Here is a 12875-nt window from a genome sequence, read left to right on the forward strand (position 1 = left end):
TTGAAAAGTTAATATAAAGCAACATTGCTGTGATGCTTTCCCTTTTTTTAAGCTGAAGGTTATTTAAATTCTGATAACAGAACAAAACCCCTTAGGATTATCACTGGAATCATAATCCACAACCAGAGCATGAAAATCAAAGTTCCAGCAGAGATTCAGAGCTAGGTGCTTAATATTGGGAATATGAAGATGAATAAAGCACATTTTTAAATCTTAGATTAGCTGGAGTCTAGAGTTCAGAGAAGTAAAGCAGACATGGAGATGAATAACAAGCTCAATAATTTATTATAAGAGTTACTGCTATAAAAATATGCAAGAGTCACTATGGTGACTTGACAAAAAAGGCTCAGAACCATGGCATAAATGCAAGCCCTCACACTCTTAGAAGATGCAGGCTTGTCTTCCAGAAGAAAAACAAAACAAAACAAAACAAAAAACCTTTATGGAAGCTCTCCTTTTACATGTTCAAGGAATTTACCAAGCTGCTAGCAGAATTGATACTGAGTTTTTTGGTGCCTCACTGCAAAATCTGTAATGGTGTTTTCTGAAGTCATAAGAGATCAAAATCCTTTGCCCTTTTGACGGCTGTAAATTAGAAATGTCACCATTCTTCAGGCACTGCCAAGTTACTTATTGTCCCTAATTTCCGAAAAGAGTTTCTTTCCCTCCTTATTCTCTCAAGGATACAGTAACACCGTGTAACTCCAAGCCATTTCCTGATCTAAGAGCTAATAGGAGGTGGATGGGGGTGGGAGTGCCTATTCAAGTTTGCATCCTCTTCAGGCCCTTATCTATTGCTTCTGCATGTATTGGGATGTAAACGTCATTGCCAGGATTATCTTTATGTTTGCCTCCAACTACTGAATAGATGAGAACAGTAGTATGCATCAAACATTTATATCCTAGTTGAGGAAACAAAGAATATATATAGTGACAGAATGTGGTAAGCATTGGAAGAAAGAAACAAAGATCATTTGATGAGATCTCAGAGGAAGGGTACATTCTTTAAACTAATAGGATCAGGAAAATGGAATGGAATGCTGTATGTCAAAAGCTCTTCACTAGGGGTTCCATTGGAGGTGCAAATGGTGATTGTTGTGAAGTCCTTTGCTAGCAGGCACAGTTCAAACATGTACGTGTGCCTTCTTTTGATAGACAGATAGTCATGGTATTTCTGTAGTTTGTGTTTTCTCTCTGGGATATAGCAAGAGGCTTAAAGTCAATTCTGGGCATCTGTAACCAGTTTCTAATCCTAGAAGTATGTAGCAAGATTGAAGAAGTTTACATTTACCCAGAAGACATATGCTGGTTTTGTTTTTGTGTTAAATACTTTGAACTTGGTAGTGGGAACTAAAACTATGCTAAATTTAACTCAAGTAAGTTGTAATGTGTTCCCATTTTGTGTGTCTTTGTCTCTTTTTAAATTTTTAACAAAAATACTGTTTTATTAAATATATTTGGAATTATACAATATTAATTTCATCAAAATAGTTAGTTCTTTGTGTATTTTACTTTGTATTTATGGCACAGAGGAAGAACTATTAGGTTGACATCCTCTCACTTTCAGAAAGAACTACATAGTAAATAAATAATAAGAAGGGCAAGGTAATGGGCGCCTGGGTGGCTCAGTTGATTGAGCGCTGCCTTTGGCTCAGGTCATGATCCCAGGATTCTGGGATAGAGCCCAGGATTGGGCTCCCTACTTGGCAGGGAGCCTGCTTCTCCCTCTCCCTCTGCTGCTCCCCCTGCTTGCGCCCTCACACACTCTCTCTCTCTCAAATAAAGAAATAAAATCTAAAAAAAAAAAAAAAGAAGAAGAAGAAGGACAAGGTAATGAAATTAAAATCAATTGTTAATGTGTCATTCTTTAAGAACAAAGGGACTCCATTAAGAAGAGGCTGTAAGGTAAAAATGGACTCATACATTGATGGGCACAAAAAGTAGGGAATTGAAATAAATGATTGACTAATAATCAGAGAGGCAATGAGCAAGGAACTCCATAGAATGATTTTTGAATGTTGAATAGAACTATTACCATTACTGGTACTATTACTAAACTATAAAATGGCCTTTGAAATTTGGGTTTGCTTTATAAGTAAAGAGAAACTATTATTGTAACTGTATGTTTTTCACATCAAAGGTGCAAGAAATAGCAGATGTTTTCAGTGCCTATTCCTATTCCATATAGAGTATAGTGGTTTTCAATCGCATTTTTCCTGTACCATCTCAATATGTAATGGACTTATTCATTAGTAATAGTAGCTCACTATGGCTATGGTTCTCAAAGAGTGGATCATGGAGAGTGGATCATGGATTGGCAAAAGGATTTAAGAACCCCTGGGGGAAAGTTGTTTATTCTGGGGAAAAAAAAAATCTGGAGAGGCTGAAATTCCTACTCATTAAGAAGCTGGAGTAGCAAGTTGGATAAATTTCCCATAGGGTAGGCTATTTCCCACTTAAATGTGAAAATACTAGCATCTATAGGATTATTTATAGATTTCCCTGCCTCCATCCACAATCCTTATTCCACGTAAAGATAGTTATTAGCTTCCTATACCAACTATTCAGCTTTGTTAATAATAACAGAATATCTGTCATTTTGAATAGATTACAAAACATTGATACAAGAAGTTGCAAAGGACCAAAATAGACAATGGCTTAGTATTCATTCTTCCTTCAGAATATGGAATAAATATTCATTGTTGTCTAAGCTATAGAGACATTCCTTTACATTTTGATATTTTACAGACATAGGTAAATTATGTTCTTCATTTAAACAAGTTAATAAGCTTACCCAGGATAGCCAAAAAATATACTCCATCGTACTTTAATATTTCTCTTTTGCTAAAAAGCATTCTATGCCACTAGTGAACAGACCAAGCCCTTACATTACTTGTCTTCAATAAAACATTATTATCTTTTGGCATCCTCTTGCACTAGGGGAAATAAAAAGTCACATGTGGAGAAGTTCTAAATGCTAGACAGAAATGATCCTTGGAGGGCAATTTTTATCCTCCACGGAAGTATTGCAGACTTCTTCCATTAGCATAGTCCCAGGGAGCAAAAGGTTAGGGAACTGGGACTGCCAACTCTACCTGAACACATAAGTCAACATTTCCTCCAAGCAGCGAGGGAGTGTGAGAGTGCACCCACATGTGCATTAAAGTATCTGAGACGAGAAACAACAATTGTAATATTTTACTTTGGAATATACTGTACAGATGGTGACATTTTGTTTGTGGTTGTAGGGAAGAAAGTAAGGCAGTTTCCAGATTCCCCCCTCAACACCTACCATTTGGCATAGGATATGGGAGGTTGAAGAAAACGGAGGGATTTTTGCCTCAGTTGAAACAGCTGGAAAACAGATGGAAGCTGGTGTGCAATTTGCCAAAAGCCTTGTCCAAGTCTCCCACCCATTTTCCACCAAAGAAAAACTAGTCAGGTGATAGCAGTGGAGGCCTTAGGGTCAGCAGATGATGGGCTTCAGGACATGTTGGGGAAATAAAAAGAAAAAGAAAATTTAAAAATCCGAGTTTATAGGAAATACAAGTCCAGAAACGTAGTTCCAAGGAGCATGTTTTCAATAGGAAAGAAAATGTGGGAGCAACATGGGTGAAAACCACAACAGAATCACGGATACACGGATGAAAGTGTACACAGAATTAATTGACATTGGTGCTACCTCAACTGTTGCCTTTCTCTCTCTTAGGTGATGAATTCAGGAAGCCCACACCCACTCTTTGTCAAGTTAGGTACAATGTCATTATTCCACGTGCAATTATGTTAAGTGTAAGTGTGCACAGTTCACATTGTTTTAGTCACTGGATTTTACTCGCTGAGCTACTTTGGTTTGGAATTCAGGCATTCAATAAATTGCTTTTGGATTTAAATGTTGAATTATAGCCAGACTTTTGTTTAAATTCAGTCACTGGATATATAAACCTCCTGTTGTATATTTCTAGTTACAATGGGCATGTATATAGATCCACTCCAAGTGACCGTTCTTACAAGCCTTGGCCCAAGTTCTGTGCGCTTGTGTATTTGTGTGTGTATGTATGTATTGATTTTGAAGTACTTTTGAATACTACAAAAGTTAAAGTATTTCAAAAATAACAAAGTAATAGGCTTTCCTCAATGTGAATTTGTTCATTCATGCTTATATAAGGGAATGTGTTGACCATGAATCATTCAAATTGAATTGCTCATGAGAAAAAATGCTCTGGCTTTGCTGTCAGTTTCCAGAATTGCTTTACAGAAAGGAAAAGAGTATTGTCCCCATATAAAGAATAATCATCTGCAGATTTCAGACTGAGCATGGCTCCAGATTGGCAATAATACTTTTGATTCACATGGGAATATAGATCCTGTGAGAGGTACTTATCTGAGTATTCTAGGCTGTGACTGCATTTGCAGTCTGCCAGGACAGCCAATGGAAACATTAAATGAAAAAAAATTCAATCATCAGGAAGGTTTGCTCACGCAGAATAGCTAAATGCTGTAAAGATGTAGAGGTTGGCAGATCTGTAGCTAAAAAAAATAAGTGGTTGATGACTGCAGGTTCCACTTTGAGTCAGGCAAGTTGGCATCGTGTGAGCACAGCCGATCTGAGAGCTTCCACGTCATCTATTACAGAATTTCTCTTGTCCTAGTCCGTGGCTTAGTATACAGTAAAGCCCGTGTGTGTCATATCACAAGCCACTTTTGCCCTGAATTGAGCCCTGCCTGCTCTGCCAAGGTGGGGAGCCAGTCAACACGGGGTAAGTGTGGCAAGCCCAGAAATGTGCTCAGTGAAATCTGAGAAATTTGCGACTGTGCCACGACATCAGTGAATCCTCCTGTGATCCCTCAGAGGAAAAGTAATGGCCAGTGCACCAAAACTTCAGTGCAGACTGTTTGTAGTTGCTGCTGCTGCTGGACCTGCACAACTTTGCATCAGGCCAACGGAGATTCAGTAAGAGTCAGAACGAAACTGTTTACATTGGAGTGCCTTGTCTGGTGGATTCCCATTATGCAGGGCCCTCTTGACTTCAGTGGGACTGTCCCCGCCAGACAGAACATATATATATATATATATATATATATATATATATATATATACACTAAATACTAATGTATCTATATGTATTACTTAGCATATTTAAGCATCATTGGATGAAGAAACAGATGTTGCCCAAAAAGGTCTTTCCTAAAGTATACCATATTTGTCAATTAAAAAAAATTAAATGTCATTCTGTATAACCTTTTCTTTAAGAGATGGGGGGAGGGGCAGAGGAAGAGAAAGAGAGAGAATCTCAAGCAGGCTCCATGTCCAGTGCAGAGCCCAGTGTGGGGGCTCGATCTCACAACCCTGAGATCATGACCTGAGCCGGAATCAGGAGTCAGACGCTTAACTGACTGAGCCACCCAGGTGCCCCACACTTTGTAACCTTTGATTAACCATCATTTTTCCTATTTCGCTTCTCTCATTTGGGCTCATAGAAGACTTCATTGTACTCCCACCTGCTAAAGACGTCACAGTTTATGTGCACATGCTCAAAAATAGAGAACTGAAGTAAATTTTAAGAGAGCACAAACACACCACTTACCTTGATCATGTTGCTATTTCCCTGAAGATAGATTCAACATGAACTAGTAGAGCTGGTATGATTACCTGTTACTGGTTTATGTGGATTTTTTTTCCATTATAGGCTCACATTCTGTTCTTCAGTATATTAAGAATGTCTTCTAACCTACATCTCAGGGATATGATAAGGATACGTGAAATACTATATGTTAATTACGTCTTAAACGCATACGAAGAAAGATGGAACAATATGCTCCAAATTATTATTATTTGTAAATGGCATTATAAGATTTGATGTTTGGGTAGCTTTTGTTAGGTGTTGTTCATCTTTTTTTTTTTTTTTTTTTGAGATTTGTTTACTTATTTTAGGGCGCCTGGGTGGCTCAGTCGTTAAGTATCTGCCTTCGGCTCAGGTCATGATCCCAGGGTCCTGGGATCGAGTCCGCATTGGGCTCCCTGCTCCGTGGGGAGCCTGCTTCTCCCTCTGCCTCTGCCTCTGCCTCACTCTGTCTCTCTCTATCTGTCTCTCATGAATAAATAAATAAAATCTTTAAAAAATAAGATTTATTTACTTATTTTAGAGAAAGAGAGAGAATGTGCCCACAAGTGGAGAGAGGGGCAGAGGGAAAGAGAGAGAGAGAATCCTCAGGCAGACTCTCCACTCAGCGCAGAGCCCAACGCCAGGCTCGATCCCAGGACCCTGAGATCATGACCTGAGCTGAAATCAAGAGTCTGTGGCTTAACTCATTCAGCCACCCAGGCGCCCTAGTATTGTCCATCTTCTGTTTATTTCACATGTAATGAGAATATCTTTAAAAACTTTTTCATAGTTTGAATTATATGAACACAATTTTATTTATAGATTCCACATTGGAATACGTATTATACAAAATAAAAGAATCGCATTGCTATTGCCCTCAAAGAGACTGAACTTAAACAGAAATTAAAAGGTCAGTAAATAACGCACACACTCTTATGTATGCTTGTCTGAGTTTGAACTGACTTTTGTGGTCCAGTTGCTAAACATTCGAATTGCTTAAATATTCATATACTAAGTCAATGCTTTTTTTTTTTTTAGGAATTAAAAAGTTCAATCCTACTTAGATTACTTAGATCCCAAGTATACATGTTAAACAAGTTATAAAACACAATTTTGCATCTAAAATTGTGTTCCAGAGGTGGTTTATCTTTTTATCATATTAAGAGCAGTTACGTTTTTTGTTCATATTTTGAAAGAATAGTAGACAATTTGCAAGTTAGGCTGTGAGTCACATGAGAGGAGATCAAAAAAAAAGAAAAGGAAAAGAAGAAGAAATGTATCTTATTCTGTTGTGAGATCAGTCTTACTGCTCTCTATTTTTCCCATGTCTAACACAGTATCTGAAAAAGTAGTTAGTAAATGCCCCTGGTATGAATGATGTGATTGAATGCATTTGAATGAATGAAGTAAATCTAATTCTCTCTTACTTTTTTTTTTTTTTCTTTTTTCCAGACTCCCAGGAAGGAAATTACAAGTCAGAAGTCAATAGTAAACCCAGGAAGGAAAGGACAGCTTTTACCAAAGAGCAAATCAGAGAACTTGAAGCAGAATTTGCCCATCATAATTATCTGACCAGACTGAGGCGATATGAGATAGCAGTGAATCTGGATCTCACTGAAAGACAGGTAAAGTTGGACATTGTTGTGATATGGTAGTTTTAATTGTGTTGAGTCAACAGTCTTCTCTCACCATTTCTGAAATATTTAGATCTGTGGTTCTTAGATACCATTTGGAAGACAGGTATTCTATTCCATGATGAAGTTTTGGCCCAGCAAAATGACAAAATTAAGGATAAGATAGCATTGTTTTAAGGAAAACTACATTTATTCAGTTTAAGGAATCATCCTTTATTCTGTAATTGTGTCCTTCCTATATATTTTGGTTTAAAAATAATTATTTCTTGTATATAATGATGGCATACAGTGAGCAATCTTGTTTGCTTGTATTTTAAAATCTCCTTATTTTGGTGTAATAGAAAGCTGCAACCCCATGTTAGTTTCCTCTTGCTCAGGACAGGGTTTGCTATGTAACACATTAACCCCCAAACCTCAGTGACATAACAAAAAAGTTCACTATTTGCTCACTCTCCATACTAACTTTACAAGTCCAGCATTGCAGACAATCACTCACTCACGGACACAGTCTGACTCTCTGGCATCTCGACATGTGGTGTCCTCGGTAACCACAGGAGGTAAGAAAGAGTTGGAGGTTCATGCGTTGACCTTTAAATGTTTTCACCTGGAAATGACCCATGTCACTTCCATTTATACTCTAAGGTCCGGAAATCATCAGTGGTGCCACTTAAGTTCAAGGGGGCTGGGAAATGATGGGAGCAAGGGCATATAGATCATTGGTAAATATTTCCCAAAGATTTTTGAAATTATATTGTTCTCAAAAATTTTAAATTCTGACATCGACTCACTTAGAGAACACTTTGAAATTATTGATGATCCGTGGACCCCAGTTGATAAAACCTAAAAAATGCTTTTTAATTAATTACATTTTAGGTCCTTTCTTGGATTTTATTTGCTCCAATAGTGCTCCCAGTGCATTCTTTTTATGGATTCTGATTTGCCCTGGGAGACTCTAGCCTACTGATGGTTAACAGTTGCTAATCTTTGGAAAAACATTCCTGAAAGGCAAATCCAAACATCTTTATGGACAGTGCAGTTATGATTGGCACTCCTAGGACTGGAGTCTCATTTCCTCTTTCACTGTATGCACCTTCTCCAGGGATCCCATTGGAACCAAAGAAATACCAACAGGGTGTGGACATATGAATACTATCATAGGAGAGCAAGTTATTTTATCCAATTTCTTAAATCATCTGCTTTCCTTCTTTTAATTTCTGGATTTCAGCTTTTGGTAGGATATTTCTAGGTAGTGGGAATATATCAAGAAACACTTTTATGTGGTTTTATTTATTGGCAGCTTATATTTTATTAAATATTATGGCTAGTACCTAAGTTATAAAGCACAACATTTTCCTTCCCTTGAACTTCACATACAAAGTTCCCTCCGTAAGTGTACAACATTTGGCATGCTGGAAAGAAGAATCCAAAATCTACATTATTGGACACCTGTTTTATTTTCATTTTTTTAAAAACTGGGAGCAGATAAAGAAAAGAAGGGTGGGGAGGAATTACATGTTAATGTCCTTATATATATCAGTGAATTCTAGGAAATGCAATCATGTTTTATATGATACATAAAGGAAACAAACTAGGATTTGCTTCCAAGCTACAGAAATAATGCGATGCAGTACTATACTCTTGAAGTCAAGAGAAAAGTGAAGATTCTGTGCTTGCTATCCTGGGGATGGCTTTGGTTACCTGTGATTATCTGATTATAAGGCAGAGGTTTCACTTTTGGTTTAGAGTAATTTATTTTTAGAAGCAATTCTAGAAATTTGGTCTGGGAATTTTTTAGGTATTTTCGATATGTATTTTTCTTCCTGAGTTGCCATTTGTAGAAAATAATGATATGCAATTTTAAGCAAAATTACACACACACACACACACACAATTTTAATCTTGTTTTTGTTTTTTAAAGGTCCCTTTTCGGTTTTGTATCAGTTAGCCTTTGCTATGTAACAAACCATTCAAAAATCTTAGTGGTTTTAACCAATAACCAACGTTCAGTTTGCTCACAATTTTGTAGGTCAGTGATTTTGACGAGGCTCAATTGGATAGTTACACTGCTGGACTTACCTAAATCCCTCATAGAGCTGTAGTCACCTGGTGGGTTTGAAGAGCTGGTTGGTCTAGATAGCCTCAGCTGGGACACTTGTCTCTGTTGTGTGTGGTTTCATCTTCTTCTGATAGGTTCCCTGGGACTTTTCAAATGGGGATAGAAGCATTGCCAGAAGTAGAAGAAAAACTCCAATGTACAAGGGCTTTCAAAGACTCTGCTTACCTCACATTTATTATGCCTCACTGTCTAAAGCAAGTCATATGACCAAGCACAGTGTCGACGTAGAAGGGGACCATCTAAAGGAATGGATACACGGAAGGAAGGCAACATTTGTTGGAGGCCATTACTGAAATGATCTAACTATAGTGTCATAGGGGAAAAAACAAACAAACAAAAATCCTTGAGATATAATTGGATTTTCAAAGAACTGAAATTTTGTTTTGTGCAGAAGATTTTTTTATCCTATAAATGTTTATTTCCAATTTTGCAAGTTAATATGAAAAGGAGATTCATTTATATGGAATCCAAATTCCCACAATCAAAATTAAGTCTTTAGAGGGCTACTATGTGTTAGTAAGAAAAAATTGAATTATTATGATAAAAATTTGAACAAAACGACTAGATTTTCCAATTGGAATTGTGTATTCTTAGGCCAGTAACAATCTCCCTAAGGCATAAAATGGAAATTAAAACTACCTTCTCTTGCTTCTACTCAGGTTTATATGTCATAATGGGTATGAAAGGATTTCTAGCATAAACTATAAAACACAGTTGTCAACCAAAGGGGGGAAATGTCTACCATTCAAGGTATAGTGAATTAATTATTTTGTAACACAAATATTTGTTGAGTTAGGTGCTAGAAGTAAAACCTTGCTAAAATAAGCTAGACAAGTTTTTGCTAGAACATGGGAGAGGCAAAGACTGATGAATATTACAAGAGAGGAATGACAGGGTTGTATAGGAGAATGTTCCTGATTCTGCCAGATTTCATTTTATTCCTAGACTTCTGTGTACACACAGTATCTTAAATTGAGTATCTGAAGGCTTTATTTATATCTTCTGGGATGAATTTTACTATGCTAAATTTATCAGAAAAATATTGTATGCTGTCAGTCATCAATTTTACTCTTCTTAAAGGTCTGAAAGCATATTCCTTCAAGATGCAAGAGCTTTTGTCCCAGTGAGATATTTTCAGTTTATTTTCTCAAGCTTGGGCTTTTAAATTTATAAATATAGAATTATAAAATGAACCCATTTCATTCATCTTCTTTTAATTGTGACACAACAATTCCATCACTTTAATTTTGCACTAATGCTATATCTACTTATCTATGTAATCTATATCCTAACCCTATATATTCTTAAATAACACCCCTTGTATAGGATTTCCTGATGTAAAATATTCTAATTATAGACATGTACTTTTTTCATTTCCATTCTGCAAGATTTATCTTTCCATACTTTAAAATAACCTGAGACTTATATCCAACTCCATATTTTACAGTGTTTTCCTTAACTTTAATAGAATTTTAAATCTCCTACAATGTTTTTTCTTGACTTTGTAAAAGCTTTTCAAGACTCAAATGCAAAGGTAGAATTCATATGTGTATAATGTAAAAAGAAAAAAATAAATATTAAATAATCTATAATAATTTATGGTGGAATTGTTTCACAGAAATAACTTTCTCCTAAATGAAAATTTAATTTATAATCAGAAGTAGTCTTTAGATGTACTTTCATCTAGGAATTTTATATAATTGCCTATTAAATATGCCTATGTATAACTTATATGTTATTTGTACATACCCCTACTTTGTTTATATCATGAATCAACATACTTGCTACATTTTATTATAGGCCACGTACATGTCATTATAAAGACTTACTATAAAAAAACAGATTTGCTAGGATGATTAGGTTTCCTTTAAGGAAAAAAGTAAGATTAAATCCTTAAATATCACTCAGGACCTGAATTTTCAAATCCCTACCTGAAGAACAGTTCTGCAATTTTGCAAAGGAGTCAGATTCTTAATGCTTGTGTCTCCCATAATGCAATGCCTTTACAGGTCAGGGAAGTCTATAATCCCCTTTGAACTCCATCAGGTCAAAGAAGAAGAAGAAGAAAAAAAAAGAGGCTCATTCTGCAAAGTAATTCCACATTAGCACATAGGTATTAAAGAAAATTATGTTAAATAAAAATGGAGATACTAGAACACAGTTGAGCTTCAAATATTTTTAATTACATAATGCTGTTGTGTGGAAGTTACCATTCTAGTATCTCCCAGCTTCTAACGTAGAGTTTCCATTTTACAACATATTCTTACATACCCTCCTCAATCAACAGCTAATAAGCCTCAGTTGGCAGAGCCCCTTGGAATATTTTGAAGAGCCAGTCTAAAGACCCTCCTGTCCCAAGGTATTTTTACATTTGACATGCTTATTCTGGCCTTTTCATCCGTCCAGACACACTTGGAGAAAGCTGCTGCCAATTTTGTAATATCTCACAGTGGGAAGAAGAGAGAAGGCAGCTGCATGAAACTATAACAGGAGTGACAAAATGGACATTTTTATACAGCTAAAGCTGCCAAATATAGGAAGAATGGGAGAGATCCTTTCATTTCACAAAGCTAATCAAAGGTGCAATGTTGCAGATTTGTAAACTAGCAAAGATTACTGGAATAAACAGACCGAATTCATGATTCCTCTGCCAAGATAAATGGAAAATCCCACCTACTTGGATCATATTCCATTAGTGGAAATGAGAGGGATTATGCTTTGTTTGTTACTCTTAAATCATTAAATGGCTCAATGCCAAGTATTTTCAAAATAGGCATCCGTTTTTTGGATCACTATGAAGGAGAATTTTCCATGGGCCAAATAAACAGTGGTTTTGTCTTTTGCTCATCAATTTACACAATCCCTGTCCTTTGAAAGTTTATTTCTATAAATTCATATGAATACTTCTAGTTATTTAGCTAATAAATTATTCTCCATGACCAGACATACTGTGTGTTTAAGGTAATTCAAGACTACCTCTGAAGCCAATGATGTTAGAGTATTTCCTCATTTTCTTTAGAGTAGTATTTAACAGTCACCTGAAGTCACAGTAAGATGTTTCTCTGCTTAAGTCATGGTGTGTCTGCTATTTTAAAAGATTAAACATGAGGGGTGCGTGGGTGGCTCAGTCGGTTGGGCATTGACTTTTGGTTTTGGCAAAGGTCGTGATCTCAGGGTAGTGGGTTAGAGCCCCTCCTGGCCTCGGGCTCTGTGTTCAGTGGGGGAGCCTGCTTGAGATTCTCCCTCTGCCCCTCCCCCTGCTCACTCTCTCTCTCAAATAGATGAATAAAATCTTAAAAGAAATAAAAATAAAAATAAAAAAATAAAAGATTAAACATGAGTTGACCCCTACTAGAAAAATGGTGGTCAGCATAAGGTGGAGGAGTTGATGGTGGCATATGATGGAATCTTCATTTGTAATGGAAAGAGGTATTGCCTGGATGCTGCTGTTGTTTTTTTTTTTTTTTTTTTTTGAAGAAATGCATATGGACAATACACAATCTTAACTTTTTTTTTAAAGAT

At 36.4% G+C, this 12875-nt stretch overlaps 1 protein-coding gene across 2 annotated transcripts in view; it reads left to right on the top strand.

The window, feature by feature from the left end:
- The window catches only part of MEOX2 (mesenchyme homeobox 2), a 65231-nt gene that overhangs the window by 41926 nt on the left and 10430 nt on the right, over positions 1–12875 (top strand). For both annotated transcript variants that reach the window (XM_081800463.1, XM_006731043.3), the window contains exon 2: positions 7056–7228. In XM_081800463.1, coding sequence (XP_081656589.1) covers positions 7056–7228 — 173 coding nt within the window. The remainder of the gene's footprint in view (positions 1–7055; positions 7229–12875) is intronic.

Source organism: Leptonychotes weddellii, chromosome 12 (genome assembly GCF_054177405.1).
Source record: "Leptonychotes weddellii isolate Sample4059 chromosome 12, ASM5417740v2, whole genome shotgun sequence".
NCBI lineage: Eukaryota > Metazoa > Chordata > Mammalia > Carnivora > Phocidae > Leptonychotes > Leptonychotes weddellii.